Source organism: Helicoverpa armigera, chromosome 7 (genome assembly GCF_030705265.1).
Source record: "Helicoverpa armigera isolate CAAS_96S chromosome 7, ASM3070526v1, whole genome shotgun sequence".
Taxonomy (NCBI): domain Eukaryota; kingdom Metazoa; phylum Arthropoda; class Insecta; order Lepidoptera; family Noctuidae; genus Helicoverpa; species Helicoverpa armigera.
The window spans coordinates 12,364,758-12,384,979 of NC_087126.1; the positions used below are offsets into that span (position 1 = coordinate 12,364,758).

Below are 20,222 nucleotides of genomic sequence, written 5' to 3' on the forward strand. Positions count from 1 at the left end.
CTTTTTTTTAGGCTCAAAAGAAAGATATTGAATCTTTACCAGAAAAAAAAAGAAATTAAAAAACAATCAGTCAAATTTTACAAATGTCGGATGTGTACTTGTATTGTTTCACGGTTGTTTATTTTTGTAATGTAATGAAATATAATCAATGCAGAGAGAAATGTCACGGATTTAGTGTAGCATATCACTTTTAAACGAAAGAACATTTGTTTATATGGATAGTTAAGAAATGTCATTGATGAATGTGAAGAATTTGTGAAGATGCGATTATTTTTCGTATTTGGCGTCGTGCCATAGTTTTAATTGTAGTTTAATCGAGGATACGAAACATGAAGTGGTCGGGGCTTGTTATTTTGTCGTTGTTATGGGTTCAGGGGGTCGTTGGATTCTGTCCTTCGCTGTGCACCTGCAAGGGTAACAAGGCGGTTGAAGGGGCGTTAGCGGAGCCCCAGCCGGGCGAGCTGCTGAGGCTCAAGTGTGGTGGCACTCCAACACAGATAACTGAGCTCAAAGAGATAGATTTGAGCAAATTATGGACCATAGTAGTGAGCTTGTAAGTACCATTACAATGTGCTACATTTCAGTGCACAAAACATGCTGCTTTACTCCAAAAAACACTTTTCATTACAGAAATTTATCAGGAAACGCGATCTCAACGCTATCAAGGGAGCTGTATCTGCCAAATTTACAGAAACTGTGAGTAGAACACACTTGTGCCATAAATAAATGATGTTAGTCATAAAACATCAGACAGATGAAGATTTTATTGATATTGTGAGAAATAATGGAGCAAGAGATGTTACTGGGGTGCTTTATTGTTTGTTAAAGCTTTATCTTGGTTTGTATTCACTTGGTGGGACTAGTGGTTGGCAGTGTAGCCAACTTTGAGCACATTACGCATGGAAATGACATACATTTGGATATTTGTTTACACAATGCTATAAATGTTTTACTTGCATGTTGAGTTATGAATTCTGAGTGGTTTATGCTGGGAAATGGGTTTATTGGGATTCAGAGAATATGGATTTGTTAAGAATTTTGATTGCACTTTATGAAGATTAATATTTAATTGACTAGACAATTTTGAACATCTATTAACATCATTCTGCACTAATAATTGTATCGCTTTTGAATCATCCTGGAAAGAACAGTATGTTATACAATTTAGGGTGTTTAAATAGAAAACATGCTTGATTAATTAACAAAAATATTATTAATGTAATTGCCATCACAATTTAAATGGATGGATGCCACACTAACAATAAATTGTCTTAACCAGATATTATCTCTGCACTAGATAGATTAGTAATGCACACTATGCAGCTTATCTGTTATCAAACAATCTTTGTCCCTATTTACATATCACACACAGCCACATAACTTTCAGATAACTCAACATTTGTTTTATAAAAGCTCTTTAAGTGATTGCTAACTGTTGTTGCTCCTTTAGAAATGGTTTGAAATTCCTGTAAAAGCCTTTGCAGTCTGGCTGCACATAAATGATTTCAGATTCTAATTCAGCAAATAATTAGTTTGTACATGAATGGACAAAGTTTTTATTGGCATGTTAGATATACTGTGAGAAAGATTTATGAATAAAAGAGTACTTCATTTAGTTTTCTGTTTCTTTTTTGTTTTACAGTATGATACTACACTAACTGATTATTTTATTGTCTTATTTCTACAGTGATCTAAGCAGAAACCAAATAAGCTTGATAGAGTCAGATGCGTTCTACAACATGACTGCCATCCAGAGGCTTGACCTCTCTTACAATCAGATCAGCAATGTTTACAAGGAGATGTTCAAAGGGCTGACCAACCTGGAGCGGTTGATACTGTCACAGAACCACATATCCGCGATGGCTGCGGGCACCTTTGACTATCTTATTGGATTGAAACAATTGTGAGTATTTAATTGTTGAAAGATGTAAATTTTATTACATATACATATGTATAATGTCCTAAATTTTTTTCTTAAATCATGCTAAAAGAATTCCTTGGGGTCTTGAATAAAATGTAAGGACTGTTATCACTGTCCAATAACAATATAATTTATAAAGATTGTTTTTCTTTTCAACCTTTTAAAATGGTACAATTTTTATTTTCTATGCTCTTGATAAAATGGAGGAAAAACACCTCCATCCGTTTTTCTTTGCCCCTTAGAATATTGATCATATTTTAGCATAAAATGTTAAATCTCGTTTTCTTCAGGGACATAACTGACAACCCACTAGTTTGTGACTGCGACCTCCTCTGGGTTGGAGACTGGTCGAGAAACACCAGCGTCAAGCTGGTAGGAAACCCTAAATGTGCATTCCCAGAAAACATGGTCAACAAGATTGTGAGGAAGCTCAAAATATTCCTAGACCGTTCAGCATGTGGCAGTGTCTTATCCGGAAACAATTTGATAGTCAAACCTGCTCATGACCAAGTTGTATTTGTTGGAGACACTTTAACGCTGTCCTGTAACGCCCCATTTGCATCAGTTCTCGCTAAATATGAGCTAAAATGGGCTCATCCGATGCTAGAAATCTGTGATGTAAACATCACGAACACAGATATGCAAGAAGAAGGATTAGCAGAAACTACGGTCCACTTTCCTAATATTACCAACCATCATATGGGTAACTGGACTTGTGTTTACAGCGACCAGAATCACATAAGGCATAATCATACCGTTGAAGTGTTGGTGCTTTCAAATTCTACTCAATACTGTCCGACGAACTATACAATTGATAACAAAGGTTTATATTCTTGGCCTCAACTGCTTCTGAATCATACGGCTACAGTACCATGTCGTAGTGGGGAAGGTTTGGCATATAGGTCCTGTAATCCTAATGCTACTTGGGGGCCGGCGAACACTAGTGAATGTTCATACATCAGTAATGTGACGAAGTTACTCCAACAGTTTGCACTGCTCAACGTGAGCTTGGTACAATATTCTGCAGTGAATGCTACCGAGAGATTGGCCATGTTGATTCAGGAGAAAACTTATCCGTTAGCGGAGATAGTGGATCCAGATGATGTATATTTCATTGGGAAAGCTATAAGGAATTATATGCAGTATATTGCTGAGGAAAAAGATCTTGGTGAGTGGAATTTGCCTATATGCTGCTAGTGATTCATCGTCGTCGGTCGTGATTTTTCAACAACGAAAATTGTAAAGAGAGAATTTGACCCTATTATTCAAGATTACGAAGTTTGTAACGTACCTATGCATATTACAATTTTTGTTGTACAATTATCACTTATCACAATTATCATTTTCTGAGAATAGATCCCTTAAAGGGCCACGCCTTGACCATCGTTTGTAGTTAAATTCGTCAAACAAACAAACATTATTGTACTTTATTCTTGACCTTATTTCCTCATTAGGACCAACACTACTAGACGTGATAAGCTCAACAATGAACATCAGTATGTCTGTGCTATCGAAGGCGGAGTCACAGTATGGAGTGTGTACGGACATCGCGAACGCCGCTGAAGAAATATCGAGGCATATTGTTAATATGCAGGGGCAGAAGGTTGGTTTGTACTGTACATTATCGTTTTATATTGCGCTAAAAACAAAGATTTTATTTAAGCGATTTCTCTGGACCTAGTCAGTTAGAGATAATTGAATCTGATATATTCGAGATATTTTGAAAATCATTCAAGGGTAGCTCCTGGCTTTCCAGAAAAATCCAGGAAATATCGTTTAAAGGTGTTTTTGAAATATTGTGTTCGCAAAAAAGCGTGTATTTATTGACTGTAAAAAATATTGATGTTACCTGGGCAACCCTTTACCTACTCCTTGGTAAGATTGGTTGTCAGACTTCCTGGATTCTGACTACCCGTATCGACTGCCAGAGATGTTCTAATGACAGCCGGGACCAATCGGTTTATCGTGCGTGAACTCGTTACGGTAAGATGGTCACCATCCATGGAGCGACCGTGTAAAGTTCTTAATCTTATGATCGATCGATGTCCGCAGCTTTCACTTTACTCCGAGCTCTTCAGTGGTTTTAACCCACAATTTTACATTTCCAGTCAAACCTAGCAGTGGAGCGTTTCCGCGTGTCCTCGGGCTTCAGTGGCGCCACGTGCGTGTGGTACAGCGCCCGCGGCCCGCCGCGCCTGCACTGCACCACCACCAACAGGACCGTGGCGCCGCTGCTGACTGTCACTGATGCGCTTATACATGCTAGTGTGCAGGTATGTACTTGTGGAGTAGAAAGATTGCTCAACTCATTTTAAAGCTATTAATTTATATGTTACAAACGTCGCGTCAACCGGCTTCTCTCTTTCAACCGGTTTTGGGTAAGTTCAGCCTCTTAAATGCTAGTGTTTGTACACTCATTTGTATGTACTCCCCATATGTGCTCCCCTATGTACTACTCTTTGTGCTCTCTATATACTCCTTCTATGTACTACTCCTATATTCTCCCCTATGTACTACTCCTTTGTTCTCCCCTATATACTACTCCTATGTACTACTCCTATGTGCTACCCTATGTACTACTCCTTTGTTCTCCCCTATGTACTACTCCTTTGTTCTCCCCTATATACTACTCCTATGTACTACTCCTATGTGCTACCCTATGTACTACTCCTTAGTTCTCCCCTATGTACTCCTATTTACTCCTTCTATGTAATCCCGCAATTTTCTTTCCTATGTACTGCCTCAATATATTCCTCCTTATGTACTCCTCCTATATACTCCCTTATATTCTTAACCCCATCTTTCTCCTCATTTCCAGATACCACAATCCCTTCTCTACAGCACGACAGACTCCGGCGTTCTCCTACAAAGTCACCCCCAAGACCTGGTGATCTCCGTGTACGAGAACGCGGCGTTATTCCCTCTCTTACCTGAAGCTGATGATGATACGGACGCGAGGCTGACGCAGCATAGGACCAAGGATTACTACGGTAGAAGTACGAAGAGGGAAGATATGAATATTGAGATTACCTCGCCGGTTGTTGGGTTTCAGTTGAGTGAGTATGGCTTTTTATGTTTTTTTGCTTAAATAAAAAATAAAGAAGCCTATTACTGTCTTTTGGCTAACACCTATGTACATTTGTGCTAAATGACATTGGGTGATTCTTTATGGAATCTGGGCAATCAATGGCCAGCGATTATTTAACGGCTCATAATTAAGTAAAAATTAAAGACTGCGAATAATTGAATGGCTTAGCTTATATACAAATCTGGAGTAGCATTATTTTTTCTTAATTGTCGTACGCGATAACGCCTATGGTTAAAGTTAGTTCTAATTACAAGGGTTTTCATTTAACACCAATTTCATGACTGGCCGCCAATAGCTCGGAAATGACCATTTTTCTTTCATTTTCATTTCCGATTTAGTGTGACACACAAATATAATTGGGGTGGGTCTAACTTATGTTCTGTATCATCTGTATGTTTATTGTTCTGCAAATATTTGTAGGGGACGTATCCCTGCGCGGCTCGCTGCTGGAGCCGGTGATAGCGACGGTGCGGGCGCGGGGCGTGGGCGGCGTCGACGGACGCGCGGCTGTGTGGGACCCTGCCACAAGGCGCTGGCAGGATAACACCTCTGGTAATATCATTATTTATTTCATGCTTTTATGTAGTCTACTGTTAGGCTATAGGGTTGCCCCTTTCCAGTGGGAAGTTCAACAAAATGGTAGAAAGCTCGAATGGACATCGATACTCAAACACACGTCATACACGTCAAATGATAGGTCTTGAAAGGACGGAGAGTCGAAATTAGTTCTAGTTATGAAGATTTTTATGTTCAAGGACCACGTAGAATCTCGGTTTCTAGACTTAAAATACCTGGTCATTTTATGCTGAAAACGTCATCGTAAACTAATATGACCTACAATAAATTATGTTGTCATTCTCTGCTAAATTTGTTCCAGCTTTTGGTTCATTAAATAAATCATGATCAGCTAAGAATAAAATTATAATTACCACATAAATTAACCACAAAAACATTCTCATTACAGACTGCAAAATCTCCCACGTAATATCAGAAATGATAATCATCAGCTGCACCAAATTAGCATACGTGGGTCTCTTACAAAACGTGGAGACTGGTATCTACGGGGCCCGGACCGATGGGGCCCGGTTCAAGGTGTCCCACCCAGCTGTGTACGTTGGCAGCTTAATACTCATAGGCTGTCTTAGCTGTGCCACCCTCACTTATATCATGTGCTACCCAGCCATACAGATGGCTAAGAAGACCAAACATGCTCTAATAAATACATGGATAGCCATCGGTCTACTATGCTTCATGTATACCCTCGGTATCTACCAAACTGAAGATGTGAAACTGTGTCAAATACTTGGTCTACTCATCCATTATTTGTCATTATCGTGTCTTCTATGGATGTGTGTCTCAGCCAGTAATATGTATAAATGGGTGACTAAAAGCCACAGTCCGGTTAGGACTCCAGAAGATGAAATACCACCGGATGTCCCTGTTCAGAAACCTATACTAGGTTTGTACCTAGTAGGTTGGGGCATAGCGTTAATTGTCTGTGGAATATCAGGTGCAGTGAATTTAAAAGACTATGCTGGTTATTCACAATGTTTCCTCAGTACGGCTCCAGCTTTAAGTGCGTTATTCGTCCCCGGTGGGATTTTATTAGTGTTCTTGTTAATATTATTCTTGCTCATACGGTGTACGATACGAAATATGAACGTGCAACTATCAGAAGGGACTCAGGCTACTGAGAATGTTGACCTTGAAATGTGGGAGCCTCAGAGTAATGATAGGGCTGAGCGGAGGAGTGTAAAATCTACCTTAGATTCAGAAGTTGAGGATATAGAACATACTCCGATTATTCAATTAAGGGCTCAAGTAATTGTTATGTGTTTGTATATGTCTGTCTGGTCTTGTGGTGCTATAGCCGTGTATCGACCATTACCGGCCTATTTGCCATACCAAGAGGATATTTGCAGTATTATATACGCCGTCTGTGCGACAGTCTTAGGCACGTTTATACTGTTCTTCTACGGCATCGCAAGAAGTGATGTCAGAGCCCAATGGTCTATGATGCACTGTTACCTACAGAAGAGTAAGCAGTGTTGTAGGAATAGAAGTGTTTTTGATGCTAATCAGCAGAATTTGCCCGCAACACAAACTGCCACGCCTCCCGTACAGCCGGTCATACCAAATGATAATAGATCGCTGTCAGGCAGCCGAAGTTCTAACAGAACTAACTCTAAAACTAACAACAGTGGGACGTACAAAGCAGCCGCAGAATTAAACGGACAAACATTACAGAAGGATACACTAAAAAATATTAACGGCAAAGCTCCAAATATAAACTTGGTTGTTTTGCATAGACAACAGTATAGATCAAACAATTCTATGATGACGTACCCAGATAATGGAACGGTTGGACCAGAAATATTTTACAATCCAAATCAAATGAATGTTGCCAAAAAGTTCTTTAAGAAACAACGACAGAATATGAAGAGAAATTGCCTCGAACTGCCAACAAGAAGAGATTGTGATAATGACTCCCATTTCTCACTGCCGTTACCAACTAAAGAGGCCTATAATGGTGTTGCCAACATCATAAACTCAGGCTCTAAAGTTAACAACACAAATATACACGTAGAAAGATCTAACAACGGTATAAAAGAACCTCGTAATGTCTTAAACCCAAATCTATTGGAAGACGAATCTAAAGAGAATTATAAAAACTATTCAACTGACAAGAAGGCGTGGAACAAGAACGAAGACCCTAAAACCAGTCGAACGCAAATTATGAACATTTATACGAATGTTCCAGAAACTTTGGTACCCCAACATCAAGTTGTAAAGGCAAATGTGCCGAAAAACTTCAATGGGCAACGTAGTAGCGTGTCAGAAGAATGCTTGCAAAGCCACGCGAGTGAACAACCAGAAATGAGGACTATTTCCCAACAGTGTAGCTTAGAATACAGCTCAGCGTCAGAAATAGCTATGCCCCATACTTGTTCTGATCAAACTCTAAACACGCATTCAGAAATGACGTCATTCCAAGAAACCCACAGTGCCTTATGTTCAACCAACGAAATTACTGACACAGAGAGCTTTGGACAGTACATAGATTATCTACAACCAGGAAAGCAGGATAAAGAAAATGTTGTAGACAAATCACTTCAGGATATATCTGAAGAATGTACCATGAATTCTGACGATATTAATAGATCAAGTACGCCTCAACGCTTAGAAGCTGGTTCGGGAGAATTGGATAATCTTCTCCAAACCCAAGAAATGGAGGGATCCAAAGAGAAAATTGACGATGATAAAGATACGTTCTTTATGGCGAAAACGACGTATGATTTCGAAACTTGCAGTACAAATGCCAGCGAGCAGGGTTTTGAGAACGAAAGCGATATTTACTGCCCTAATTACCAGATGTCGGAAGTTAGTATCCGAAGTCATGGCTTATACGCCCCTTCGCCTTCGTCTATGTGTCCTAACGAGATCAGTTTCAGCAACGAAGATGTTTCAAACATTGAAAGTCAATACGTGAACTACGACCCGGGTTGGAGGAAAACTATAAAAAGTAATCCTAAATTAGGGAAGTACGTTCCAACGCCGGCTTTAAGCTGTCCTGAAGTGAATAGGGACAGTAGTCCGGTTTCTTTCGCTAGTGAGATCGATGAGTTATATACTCAGATCACGAGTAGAGAGAGGGATCGAGACAGGACGCCGAGAAAAGATACAGGACTTGACGTGACACTAAACAGTGATGTCACGTTAAAACCTGACAGTGACAGTTGTGTCAGCGAAGCAGTGTCGGACATTGAAGTGAAAGGAGAAACTACAGTGTAGCTAGAGCCGGGACATTTAAAGCATTTTGATACATAGTTTACGTAGTTTCTTCTAGCTTTCGTTTAGTGATTGGAACTTTATGAAGTAAAGACTCTTTTGTCGTTGGAAGAAACTGTTGTTTATGCGTACAGATTTATATGAGCAGCTATTAGACTTTTATTAACAGTTTATAATAGTGTGTGCTAGAAACTGACGTGGTTGAAAATTGTACTAATGTATAGAAATGAAAAGTATTTTATCTTTCTTTTTCAAATCGCTTTTTTTGAGTTTATTTCAAAAACACTTATCGCATACACAAGTAAGCATTATTGAAAAAGATTGATATGGTTGCCAGAAGTATGGCACTTCTGCTTACCCCAAGAGATCTTAGAATGACTGAAATAATAGTAAAGTTTACGTAACTAACGTTTTGTGACAGCCAGTATGTGCCATTTACGATTTGCTTGCAATACTGATTAAAAACTTGATAGATATTTCTTTTTCATTACGAACTATTCAATTAAAATATTTTACAGTTGAACGTACTCTGCTTAAGTTTGTTGTAACATATGTTTTTTGTCACAATTTACATGTCACATTTAGTATGACATGAATTTAACCGTCACCTTTAATTAAAAATATATGACCTTTAATTAAGAGTATATGACCTTGAATTTAAGAATTTATGACCTTGAATGCAATTTTAATCAGTACAAGCAAGCAGATATTTGTGTATAATTTTGCATTAGCATTTAAGTTGTATATGTTAAACTGTATAGTTATTTATTATTAAGTTTAAAACAGTCTGAGTAGCGAGGTAAAGCTTCTGTGTTGTGTGAAGTATGCTTGAGTTTAAATACGTAAATATAAAATGATTGTATGTTGTGCCATGCTTTCTTCTTTTGTGTGATGTTGGTACACTGCCATGAATATTGCATTTGTATAACTTTAATTGATCCAAACTTCGCAAGGAAATATTAAAATAACTAATAGAATTTATCCGCCTAGTGAAACTACGCAGTGGTTTATTTACAATCTTCTCTGCTCCGTTCCAGCTTGCATTTTACTTGCGTTTTTAGGCTGCACTATAAAAAGGACAGATAAATGTGAGCCGGTATTTAGAAATCCAAGTTTTATATCCATTTTGAGTTTGAGACATTATTCGGTGCAAAATGAAACATGAACCATTTTACTATGGGAAGGATATTCGATTCTTTCTTTCGTGTTGTAGCTTATATTTTTATCTAGTCATCGAACTACTTGGAATAACTTTATTCAAAATTCAATTGTCACGTAAATAAGAAAGCATGGTACAAATAATAATAATAATGTGCCAAAATCCCATAAGAATTCACCATAGTGTTTTGTACTTAATGAACTCAAAATTGTATCATGAAAACTGACTGAATATACCACCCGCCTTATGTCTAGTCCACTCTAAGTCGTGAGAGGTGAATTTGTAACTCAAACGTAATGTGAAGTATCCTTTATAAAGTTCGAAAAGGACGTAGTTGTTCTTTAGAACCCTTCGTCTAAAAAATTAATCTGTTGATTCATCAATGCCAAGTAAAAAGATAAAATTATTTTAATTATAGTTTTCGGGGATGAAGAAGCATGCAAATGTTATTAAAAACTATGTTTTTATGTGTGTGTGTCTATATTTTCAAAGATAAAGTAGCCCAGTGAAAAATTGTATTTGCAGAAGAGTTCCAAATTCACCCCAAAACGATAAGTCATTTAGGATCAAACCCCATCTCTCATTTTTGTACAGCCTAGGGAAGGATAAGATCAATTGATCAGCGTGAAAAGTGTGACTACAATGAAAGCAATTCTTTTGGGGATCAATCTCTTTCGCGACCATTTAATCAAAGTTGTCTCAGGAGATTCAGCGTGTTGGCTTCGACTCACGTTTACCTTCGACAAATTCGGGACTCTATGGTCCCGTGGTGTGGTGGAGACTTACAAAATTCCAATGACTGCGTAGTGTCGAAAAATTAAAGTTTTGACCCCTTTAAGAATTATTTTTGTTTCATGTCACACTTGTAAAGGATTCGTGCCTAATCAATGTCAGGCCTAACTGTTTTGGCTTCTATGTAGTTGTGACAAATAAGACGCCACTATTAGTTAAGAATGTATATTTCGTTTCATTAGAAATTCTGTAAAAAAATCTCAACCGTTTCTTGCATTCAAATAATTTGTAATTGCATTTACAAAATAAGTACCGTCGCTTCAAGGTATTTTATGGCGACTTGTACATTGAACCTTATGCTTTAGAGGTAAAGTTGAAATTGCATTAAATAAATTTGACAGATTGTAGTAGCTTGATGTGCTGGTGACTGTACGTATGTATATTCTCGTTTTTTTCTGAATAACTATGGCGGCTATATTGTTTTTCTTCTTTTTATGTAAATAGAGTCTTATTTGTCACAACATTTCTATGTAGATATATTCTGTAGTAAAATTGTCTAAACAGCTATTGTGATATAAAATCTTCCTTATTAGGCGAGTTACGCCCAGTGACGGTAGGTCACTCTATATAATATTATTATATATTATAATATGAGATTTGTGAATATTATATATGATAGCGAAAAATTTATGAATGGTTAGCTTTTTGTGGAGCATATTGCGTATTAAAGAGGCGTTTGCACTTGTTCCTGTATTTTAATTTTCTACACAATTTGCCTAAGAAACGTATTGCACAGAAATTTTTACGGAAATAATACAAGCATTTAAAAAAATCTGAAAATTATTATAATTCCATTTTAAATAAAATCTTGATATTACATTAATAATAAAATAATCATTCATAGAAAACAACACACTTGCATTGAGAATGTCTTTGGTAGCTAAAACATGCTTCAGACAAAATTAATTATCTAAACATACAGCCAATCATATTGAGTTAATGGGTAAATTATGAAATACATTTTAAATATTTATGCAACAAGTCATAAATATAAAAACGCAAAAAACGGACCAGCATTAATTTATATCCATACAAAATTTTTGATACCTACTGATCCTTACCTTGTATAAAGTAATTTTAAAATTAAGGCATAATCAAGTAAAATGTCGCGACTATAAAACATGCTTAAAAAATAAATATTTACACAAAGAACATCCTATTAAAGCTAAAACAACAGATACTACTAGATATAGAAATTGTCTAATCACTAAGGAATTAATTGATTATTGGACTTTACACCTAACTTATCAATCATTAAACTATACTCCAATCCGGTTACATGAAGGATATTTTTACATATCTATGTATAATCTAGATATAGTAAAATTATAGACCTACTATTAGGCCCAAGTTCTCCGACAAGAAACAACTGCTGACTATGAATTTTCACTAAAATAAAAACTTGAAGAATGACAGACGTTTTTCTTGTCGGTGAAAATGGGTCTTACTATAACTATGTCTATGGCACTGGAATCTGCATGCTATTTATGAAAAAATATTTGAGCAATCCTTTACATAATACATTTAAAAGTAGAACACACTTGATCACTCTACACTGGACATCTTGATGCAATTTTAACAGAATATTCAGCCTCATGATTTTTTTTTAATTTTTGATAAATTATAAACTGTTAAAATTGCACATTGAACATCTTTTCACATCTCACTCATTGTTTAAAATTTTATTTACACCGAATAATCAATTCCACTTGCATTAACTCCACAATTTAAACAAAACATACTCCCTTTTGGGGGTAGTTTCACATTATCAAGCTTGTGTTGGCGGTAGTACCAACCTAGCCGTGAGTTCGCGCCCTCTGTCGGCGACGGCGCCAAACATACGACCCATCAGTCCTCTTGGCACTTCTTCTATTAACTTTTCTTTGGCTGAAACAGAAGATATCAGTCAGAAGAACTGTTGAAATAAAACGTTCACAGGCTTTTCACGCTGATGAAAAACGACGCCGGGGAAAACCCGGTTCGTACAAAGCGGTGTCGCCGAGCGATGTTGCGCAGAAATATCGACTGTGTGAAAATGCTGTCAAGACATAAGCCACATTATACACCTCTAACCTCGGGTAGGTGGGTACTTAATCAGTAATCAAGTTTAGTTATCTTGCAGTGGACGAAATATTCGTCACATGAGACTGTACAATTATTTAGCTATTTCACTGACGATGTTACCAAAACCGAGAAAACCCTGGGACCGGTATTCTAAATTGACCTCATCACCAGCATTGATTGCAGGTCTCTGATTGGCAAAGTCAGTCCCACTAACCCTCGCTCAATAATTAAGCTCCTGTTTACACGGATTGTTCGAAAGAGCGGCCCTGGTACATAAAAGGCCTACGAACACGACGGTTTTCAGTAAGCTACACCACTAACCCACAGCGGGAGGGGTCAATGATTTTTGACGTCGTTATAAAAAGCTACTATTTACACAGGATCAATGTATAACTCACATATAAGAAAATCCAGCAGCACCACAGCTAACTCCTTGCTATTCGGCTCAGGCTTCGTCACCAGCCGCAGAGTCGACGTGGTGCAATGCTGGGCGCTCGCCACCAGCTGGCCTGCACTGTCCTTGTCGCCTACCAGTAGTGCTGGCGCTGAGGTGCGGAGACCTGGTCTTACTTGCCACCATGCTGCTCCTGGAATTGTGAAGGAGGATTATTTGTTAGATTTTTTCATGACTTACAGATACTTGGGTCTTGCATTTCGGCAAGCGGAAAATACGAATGGGTTATCTACGACTGCATTGTAGCTTGGTAAGAAGGGTGCTAAGAAGGAAGAAGTAGAATGTTTCGGTATAAGAACAGCGATTTGTAATTTTCCACGAAAAATTGCACAATTCACAGAATATTGCGTTGCAACGTTGTGTAGCAGTACCTATCTGTAACTAATTACCTGTTGCCATAACATGTTAACCTAGGTCACAATTGAGAATTATACATATCCAACTATTACTAATTATACGACTAACAGCTCGAGACTGTAGGGCGAAGTTCATTCTTAATAGATTCGATCAAAGTACATGAGTCAGATTAGTAATCAGCTCAGCCGTATGTATTGGCAATAATAAAACATAGAATAAAATTATAAGCCGTTATTTAAGAGGTATCTGAATCATCAATGTCTCATCCTGCTGAGGAAGTATCCGATTTACTGATCCACTCAACCCATTATCACACCCTCTTTCGTCCTTTGTTATAAGGCCACGTTAATTCTCGAACATTCCTTCTAGTCTAAGACCTTACTTACCTCTAACATAATTTAGTGCGCCAGTCCAATCACAAGCCCTCGAGCTGGCCCAGCGTCCATCACAGTCGTTCAGCTCTCCCTCCGCGAACCAGCGCTCCGGGAAGTGCGGCCACTGAAGCAAGTACAATGGGTTAATATTCAATGGCATCTGCAAAGATAGAAGAGGATATGGGAGAATAGGTTGTGTTAGTTAGGGTCTAAAATGTTAGGGACAAGCCTGATATTAATTTATGGGCATCACAGCAGCAACGAAAATTGTTGGATAAGTTTTCAAAAGGATTTGGAAACCTTTTAAGCCTGCAAAAGTTGCAATAAGATGGTTTCTAAATAAGCGAAAAAAGGCCAGTATTAATAAAGAACTAAAGAACCTTAAAGTTTTTTGAAGACTTAAAATACAAACCTGTATAAAATGTAAAACTCGATGGCAAAAGGCGGCGGGCGGGAACTGCCAGTAAAGATTCGGATGTGGAGCATTGATGACTGCGAACTTGCTGATCAGTGGACCTCGTGAGTGGACGAGGTACCTGGAACAGAGGTTGCAATTGTTTAATACTGTGGCACACTAAATTTAAAAAAATCGAACATTTCAGGTGAGCCGTAAATTATGCTTGTTGTTATATAAGGACTCGTGATGTCTTCGCATCAGATATCCAAAAATATTGAATATTAGGCGCCTTCTTGGATATGTTTTCGGACATTCTATAAAGGATCAAGTCATATTCCCAGACCTTTGTTTTTTATAACGATTGATCCTGTACTTAATTGTAGTCCATAGTGGGTATAAACCATAAACTGCTTAAGTACTACGACATAATTTTACAACTTTCTCAGAGAACATTCTATCTTATTTCTATTCATAACTCCTTTGGTAACGCATTGCTTATCTCATAAGATGATAGTGCAACAAAACATGCACTTTATCAGAACTTATCAGTAGTTTCTCGTGACATAACAACGAAAGTCGTAGATAGATAAGCGTCATTGCGTCTATATCTATCAATTAAACATGACCTGTGACCTATTGTACGACATGTAATACGTCACGAAATACAAAGCAGATTTAGGTATAGGTACCTACCTACATAAAGCGACTCCTCCGGTGCAGGCATCACTATTTCGTAAAATTATCTACTCCCTTATGCCCTGCCATTACGTACTCCCTTATACACCACAACTCCCTAAGGACCCACTTATAAGAGAGACAGTAAAAGCCTAGCATAACTACTACTGATTCTCTAGGTATATTGAAATGTGGTTTTACCATTTATCAGTTAAATACACAGCTAACACAGTCTCCGTGAATTGCTTTAAAAATATACTTTGCCCTATGTACCCACATCCACTAAGTGAATTAGCATCTAGCTGACGCGCCTATGTAAGTATTTATAAGTTTAAAGTTTTACCATTTATTAGTTAAAGTCCAAAGGCTATTCTGTTAATACAAATGACGAGTCACGACGCATTCAAAACAAATGATTGGTAAAAATAGAATCGTACGATGATTTCCGTTGTATGCGTAGACGCATGGTAGACCAATTGTGCTCATTTGACTGCCGTATCTGATAAGTTCGGCATTTATTAATTTTGAAGATTTATTGTACTTATTGTTCCAAAGTACAGAGTTTATTGCTGTTTGTTACAAAGGTCAAAAACTGGATGAACGGAGTTTGAATTTCGTCATATTTTGACCAGAAAATAAAATTAAGGGAAATGCCATGCACATTATTTTCCTTAACTTAAGTTTACAGCAATAGTATTGAATCACGATAATTACTAATTATGCATTTTACTTGATTACCTATGTCGTTCTTACCTGTTGATTGTATTAAATTCTATCCTAAATACGACTTCCTATGTACCAAAAATTCAAATATTTTTTTGTAGAATAAGTAGTATAGTAATAAAACATAGATTTTCATTTAGTTTTGACATTTAACATAGCAGTTGAATAATTAATATATAGTTTTTTTTTGTTTCTTAAATTCAATGAATATTTCTACACCGGCATCGGTAGCATATGTGAAACTGTTTTATATTGTAAGACCTGTATGTAATTACCATTTACTAAGAAATAAATTCTATTCTATTCTATTCAGAACTATTTTACTGGGATAGGTTTTCTTTTTAATTTTTGAAATCGTGTTTTGTAGATTGCACAACTTTTGGACTTGTGACATGACCGTTCTCAAGTATTTCTGGAAGTTTTTTTTCAGTTCTCGAGATAATTTAATATTTTAGGTAGGCACCCCAGATATTTTGAAAATGGCATGTTTCTTGAATGTGATAACATACTGAAAGTTTATCGCTGTTGTCAAGCAATATAAATTAGTCGCTTGTAATAACAAGGTTACAATTTTCAAAAAGTCTATAGATAATGTATTGTATGTATTAAAATAACTTATATTTTAATATTTTTCTACACTTACACAGCTTTAGTTATTACAAGAATGTTATGCACATTTTAGTTAATTAATAAAATTTCAAGAAAAATCCTCACCACGCGAGCATTCCGCCGACTCCAAACCCAATAACAACAGCTGGTCTATTCTCCGTCACTCCCAGCGCCTTCAACAATGCTGATAACTCCTCAACGGCCCTCGGCGGAGACAGCTCACTCCTCGAACCCCCCTCACTGCCTCCCGTTCCCCTCAAATCGAGGGTCATCACATGGTGATCAGTTTCTGCTAGTCTTCTTACCGCATTCGCCCAGTTAGGTCCCCATAAGTTGCCGGAATCGGGTGCATCTTTGAGGATTAGGACTTTCTGGCCTGTTCTTGGGCCGGTTTCCACGTAGTGGTATTTGACGCCCTGGAAGCAGAAAAAGAAGGGTAAAGGCATTGGTTTCTTTTCCCTGTTTCCCTCTTTTTCTAGAAGAAACTATGGTTTCACACATCTTGATGTTCATGATCTTGATCATGTTAAAACCTTTTTCTTATTTCTTTCGGTTATTTTGTTTACAACGGTTCAGCTAAACGGAAAGAATGTATGTTAGTTAGTAGGTAATGATGTGGAGGTTTTCAGTGCTGCATACACGCATAATTGCACATGTGCATCGTAGCTTAGGTCATTCACTCAAATAATTTTACGAGTCATATCTAGATTTGCGAATGCGATCTGAATTATCAAGAAAGTTTTTCGACCGATACGGTTGAGTCATATGGAATTATTAATGCACTTCCATGTAATTAAAAACATCATCATAACATCGGCTTAAGATAATGATGCTTAAACATAACTCGTTTTTACTCACGAAGGTAAAAGAAAAGACCGGTAATGTACCCATTTGGCTAACCCTCATCATTATCCTCCGAGCCGTTGCCCAACTATGTTGGGGTCGGCTTCCAGTCTAACCATATGTAGCTGAGTACCAGTGCTTTGTATGGCTAACCCTATTGGTTGAATAATTTCAAAGTCTGCTTGTTTTAACTATGGTTTTGAACGGTTGGTCAACCTTATGGCCCAATTATAATGTCCATATTTTAGGCTACGTCCATGAATCAGGTGTACAAATGAAAGAGACTTAGGGCGGAGACCAACGAAGTGTTTGGATCTGAAATCTGGTCGCAGCCAGGCTGCTGCCAAAACTTTCAACGGATCCCTTTGGAAATCAACGGTGGAAGTCCATGTTTAGCAGTGGATGTCCTGTGGCTGATATGATGATGAAATAGTATCAATTGTTCATCAATATCCCTTGTAAAACTAACAACGCGTATTGATCTTTCGAGTTACTAGTGAATCTGTTGAAAAATGAGGGTAATTATTGTTAGGTACCTACTTTCATTATTATGCAGTTGACTTGTTTTCTAACTGATAACTATAATTGTTACATTATAAATTAATTTATTATTATTTTTATCTGAGAATACAATAATTAAGGTCATTGGCTATTTGATACAGTCCATATCAATTTGTTTATTATAGGTAAGGTACAATTGGGTTCCTAATTCACATAGTTTCTCTTATCCACTATTGAGCCATCATCAGTCTTCATATCTTGTTTTACTATGGCCACCACATAGAGCCTAAATAAACAAGACGTTTTCTAAGATATGCCAATGCAGGTTGATTGTTAAAATACTGAAATAGTCCATAGAAGTCGTCTCGAGAGCTACATATACCAAAGTAGGATTAAAGCTTGTGTTTTTATTCATCAAAGTCCTTTTCATTATTGTTTGACTTGATTAACTCAATTGTTGTTATCTAATAACTGAACTAAAATAAAACTACAAAAATGCCGGCATCGAAGCATTCCAATTTCCGGATTCAAAATACAAACTCACCATAACTTTGATATAACAATGAGTTCCAACAGACGAGTCTATGGTCAGTTCAACCGGCGGGGTATCCTTCACTTTCCTCCTTGCTCCTTTCCACAATCCTTTCACAGAGATCTCTATAATTTGCCAAATGCCAACGAACACACATTTTAGTATCAACTCTACCGCTTGCCACCCAGAAATCACTTGTAACACTTTAAGATTTCTCGCACCCATTATAGGTTTTTATTACTTTTCTACGTTACGTGTGTATGATTCAAAGTATGGAGGAACACTACACTTCGGTCACAGATGTCGTGATAAGCTCAAAGGTCTCGTAATTTACTCTAGTGGCCACGAATGGCGCGGTCTTATCATTTTTATCAGTTTTTTCCAAGCGAACGGATATCACGCGGGCTGGTTGAGTGGGGATGAGAAAGTGAGGTGCAGAAGGTTTAGTTCGTTTTGAACTTTAACTTTAAACATAGGTATGTAAAAAACAATATGATCTGTGGTTAATATTTGTCAAGACAGTTGAAAGAATGACAGTGACAGTGAGTGAGATAGATTTTAAAGAGCATCCTTTGCTGAAAGACTTACATGTGCTGCTTCCATATCTCCGTATTAAGGTTATTAAGTACTTAGACACGTAGATATCACTGCATTTTGTCAGTTTATCACTGAATTCCTCAGATAGTGTTCAGAGAAAAGATTTCTTCCCACTCTAGCAAAGGAAATAAGATATTTGCAATTTTAGTCTAACAATGGGAATGATTGGAATTTTCTTTGTTTCGTTGTACGATTCCCCGAGTACCAAGAACTTAAGGGTTACCCATATAACCATTTTTGCGAACATAACGTAACCGTTTCGACACTTAGTGTCGACACTGATCTATCTCGAAACATAATCTCGTCGACGTTCCGTGTTAGCGCCGTCGCTGCAACTAAAAATGGGGAAGATCTCGACACAATAAACAAGTAACATTTGGTTTCTAATTTACGTCGCCGTGTCGTAAAATTGTTACCATATTTTAACCAGAGTTCGCACTAATCATTCAATCATTCATTCGTTCGATCAATTTCGTTGGCTCGTGCGTGAGTGACACGACGAAATAATACAAAATCCCAAAATGATGGTTGAAGTATGATAATGATAATGAAGTAAACAAAGTTTTAGTTTTCATTAATTAATATGGTTAATAATGCTCAAATCTTATTGGGAAAAAAAGTTTACTGTGTAATTTCTTTGAATATGTTGATATTTCCAACGCGCCACCGTAATATCATGTTTTAATAATTCTGGCGAAAGAAAAACTTTTGTTAAAATAAAATAAAAATATAAAATGATGCACATCGAGTGCTCAAAAGCTTCCCTTTAAATACAATATCAAATATTTTAATCCTAATACAAATTATTTTAGCAAGATTTACTCATAAAATTGCTAAATAATGAACTATGAAAAAACATTTTTGATGTTTGTTATGAAAAATATGCTCGTCGCAACTAGTCACAAAGTTACGATAATGTGTCGACACGTGTCGACATGTTACGGTAACTTGTTACAAAATTACTAGATTTTTAAGATGGTTTCTCTTAACATTTGGTTACAGTGTTTTCCAAAGTTTTTATCAAGATGCCTTTTTGCATTGTTCTAACCAAAGAAGGCTCATCAGAATTAATATCGCTTGTACCGAGTACTTGGGTTAAAGACGAAGACGTCTTGTTTTGGCCGAGAAAAAGAAAAAACAGCGATTTGGAGCTCGAAAGTTGAAACTTTGGCACTAGGGACTATACCGATAAGCTCCTCGGTACGAAATTCCGTACTGTTTTCCTGTAAATGGCCTAGAAAAGAATAAGTTTTGAGTTCAATAAAATGGGTATCCGTCAATTTGCCCTACCAACAATGCAACATCATGAAAAAAATATTATTATAATAAAAAAAACCTACATGTACT

At 37.2% G+C, this 20,222-nt stretch overlaps 2 protein-coding genes across 3 annotated transcripts; one reads left to right on the top strand and one right to left on the bottom strand.

Moving 5' to 3' along the window:
- The first annotated feature begins 9 nt into the window (after positions 1–9).
- Positions 10–11,434, top strand: LOC135117051 (adhesion G protein-coupled receptor A3-like). The gene is made up of 9 exons (XM_064035409.1): positions 10–553; positions 631–696; positions 1,688–1,903; positions 2,212–3,089; positions 3,376–3,524; positions 4,030–4,194; positions 4,740–4,977; positions 5,430–5,561; positions 5,974–11,434. Exons 1-9 carry the CDS (start codon positions 330–332, stop codon positions 8,799–8,801), a joined length of 4,896 nt encoding a protein of 1,631 aa, XP_063891479.1. The 5' UTR covers positions 10–329; the 3' UTR covers positions 8,802–11,434.
- A 77-nt stretch (positions 11,435–11,511) lies between these two features.
- LOC110372229 (epoxide hydrolase 4) lies at positions 11,512–18,654 on the bottom strand. Of its 2 annotated transcripts, none has more exons than XM_064035411.1 (6): positions 18,291–18,654; positions 16,508–16,818; positions 14,411–14,534; positions 14,011–14,158; positions 13,212–13,400; positions 11,512–12,636 (listed from the first exon to the last, which is right to left on the bottom strand). In XM_064035411.1, the coding sequence occupies exons 1-6, from the start codon at positions 18,501–18,503 to the stop codon at positions 12,518–12,520; spliced, it is 1,104 nt and encodes a 367-aa protein (XP_063891481.1). In that variant the 5' UTR covers positions 18,504–18,654; the 3' UTR covers positions 11,512–12,517. The 2 variants fall into 2 exon arrangements, with proteins under 2 accessions (XP_063891481.1, XP_063891482.1); XM_064035412.1 differs by having other exon boundaries at positions 14,011–14,122; positions 18,291–18,651.
- Positions 18,655–20,222: the final 1,568 nt, after the last annotated feature.

What these genes read in the sequence shown, in the direction of transcription:
- LOC135117051 (XM_064035409.1), top strand. Translation starts at nt 330, where the DNA reads ATGAAGTGGTCGGGGCTTGTTATTTTGTCGTTGTTATGGGTTCAGGGG. An exon ending in CTTATTGGATTGAAACAATT is followed by an intron (nt 1,904 to 2,211) that starts GTGAGTATTTAA and finishes CGTTTTCTTCAG; the next exon opens with GGACATAACTGACAACCCAC. An exon ending in TTAATATGCAGGGGCAGAAG is followed by an intron (nt 3,525 to 4,029) that starts GTTGGTTTGTAC and finishes TTACATTTCCAG; the next exon opens with TCAAACCTAGCAGTGGAGCG.
- LOC110372229 (XM_064035411.1), bottom strand. Translation starts at nt 18,503, where the DNA reads ATGGGTGCGAGAAATCTTAAAGTGTTACAAGTGATTTCTGGGTGGCAA. An exon ending in GTCGGCGGAATGCTCGCGTG is followed by an intron (nt 14,535 to 16,507) that starts GTGAGGATTTTT and finishes CCTCTGTTCCAG; the next exon opens with GTACCTCGTCCACTCACGAG. An exon ending in GCTGCTGGATTTTCTTATAT is followed by an intron (nt 12,637 to 13,211) that starts GTGAGTTATACA and finishes CTTCTGTTTCAG; the next exon opens with CCAAAGAAAAGTTAATAGAA.